The sequence below is a fragment of the Verticillium alfalfae genome, genomic scaffold (genome assembly GCF_000150825.1).
Source record: "Verticillium alfalfae VaMs.102 supercont1.1 genomic scaffold, whole genome shotgun sequence".
NCBI lineage: Eukaryota > Fungi > Ascomycota > Sordariomycetes > Glomerellales > Plectosphaerellaceae > Verticillium > Verticillium alfalfae.
The window spans coordinates 3,695,156-3,696,625 of record NW_003315038.1 but is presented as its reverse complement, the minus strand read 5'-3'; the positions used below and the strand labels follow the sequence as shown (position 1 = coordinate 3,696,625).

Sequence of the window (1,470 nt, the reverse complement as noted above, 5' to 3'; positions counted from 1 at the left end):
ACAACAGCGCACCCCAGCCCGATCCAGCGCGTCTCGACGTACTTGTCAGTGCCCACCTTTAAACGCCAACGCGATGGGGCCGCGTCTCAGACCGCAGCAGCAGAACACGACCACGAACCGTGACGCTCCTCTCTCATCCGGCCCCCCCCCCCAAGGCTAGGCCCAGATCAAAAAGGCCCAGTCCCGCACCACCACATTCGCCTGGGCTCTTCCCACCCGACCTGCAACCACTTTTTGAAGAAACACGAGCAGAAGTCAATAACCCCTCCTTTCTTTGGAAACTCAATATTCCTCGGCCGGGTCTCACAGAAACCTCGAATCTCCCCCCGACTACTGATAATTCCTGCATATCGAATCCCATCGACTGGTCGCCGCACCAACACTTACATGACTGGGCAACACGCGAACCACGTCCACGTCTGATATTGAGCCTCCACACGCGAAGACGCCCTATATCACGACACATTCAGAGGGAATTACGGCGAGATTCTCTCCGCCAATCTTCTACAAACCCTACATCTTTCTCACATCGACTTGGTCGCGGTCCACAAATGAACTCGTCACCCCCCCGGAAGAACCATGGAGTCTTGGGCTCCCTGGCGGCCGGGTCAAGGGCCTGCACCAACCCTTCTGCCACCATTCGAAGCCTCTTTCCTCTCTCGCCAGGGTTCCCTCGGCCGGTTAAAAAAGCAGGTACCAAAAGCTCCGTTGGAGGTGCCGGTGCTCACCTCAAGTATCCCACGCCTGTGCCCACGTCCAGCACCGGCATCCTCTCGTCCTCGCCGCCGCGTGTCGCCCGCCGTCCGAGCATTGTACGTCCCGGCTCCTCTTCCGCCGAACGTGCCCCTCTCGCCTCTGTTCCTTCGATCGAGCTCAACGACAATGGCGAGACGCTCCTCATGGGCCGCTCCAGCAACTCTTCCCATTACCAGCTCTCCGGCAACCGTCTCGTGTCACGCGTGCACGTCAAGGCCCGCTACGTGCCTGCCGCCTCGCCTCTACACCCCAACAAGATTGAGATTGTGTGCAATGGCTGGAACGGACTGAAGCTGCACTGCCAGGGCCGCACGTGGGAGCTCCTCAAGGGAGACTCGTTTACATCGGAGACGGAGGGCACCGAGATTATGGTGGACGTGCACGATGCTCGCCTCATGATCCAATGGCCTAAGAAAGACCTCCGCGATGCCCTCGGCAATCTCTCAGACTCGTCTTGGGAGGACTCGCCGCGTCCCCAGGCCCGCGGTGTTGCCGCTCTTCAGTCGAGCCCGATTCGCCGCGCGCCGCGTATCGAGACACCCGAGTCTCCTACACCGGCCACCACCAACACATCGTCGCAGCGCCTCCAGTCTCTGCTACCCGCGAGCGCGAGCGACGAAATCCAAATCTTTGAGGACTTCAGCGCTGAGGATGACTTGCTCAAGCACGCGAGCCTGGTCCCGGACGTTGTCAGAGCTTCATGACCGAGTGACC

At 60.0% G+C, this 1,470-nt stretch overlaps 1 protein-coding gene across 1 annotated transcript in view; it reads left to right on the top strand.

Moving 5' to 3' along the window:
- Positions 1-551: 551 nt before the first annotated feature.
- VDBG_01112 (conserved hypothetical protein) overlaps positions 552-1,470 on the top strand; it is a gene marked incomplete at both ends in the record, with an annotated part of 1,516 nt that continues 597 nt past the window's right edge. Inside the window, one exon of the mRNA XM_003009383.1 lies at positions 552-1,433. Coding sequence (XP_003009429.1) covers positions 552-1,433 — 882 coding nt within the window. The remainder of the gene's footprint in view (positions 1,434-1,470) is intronic.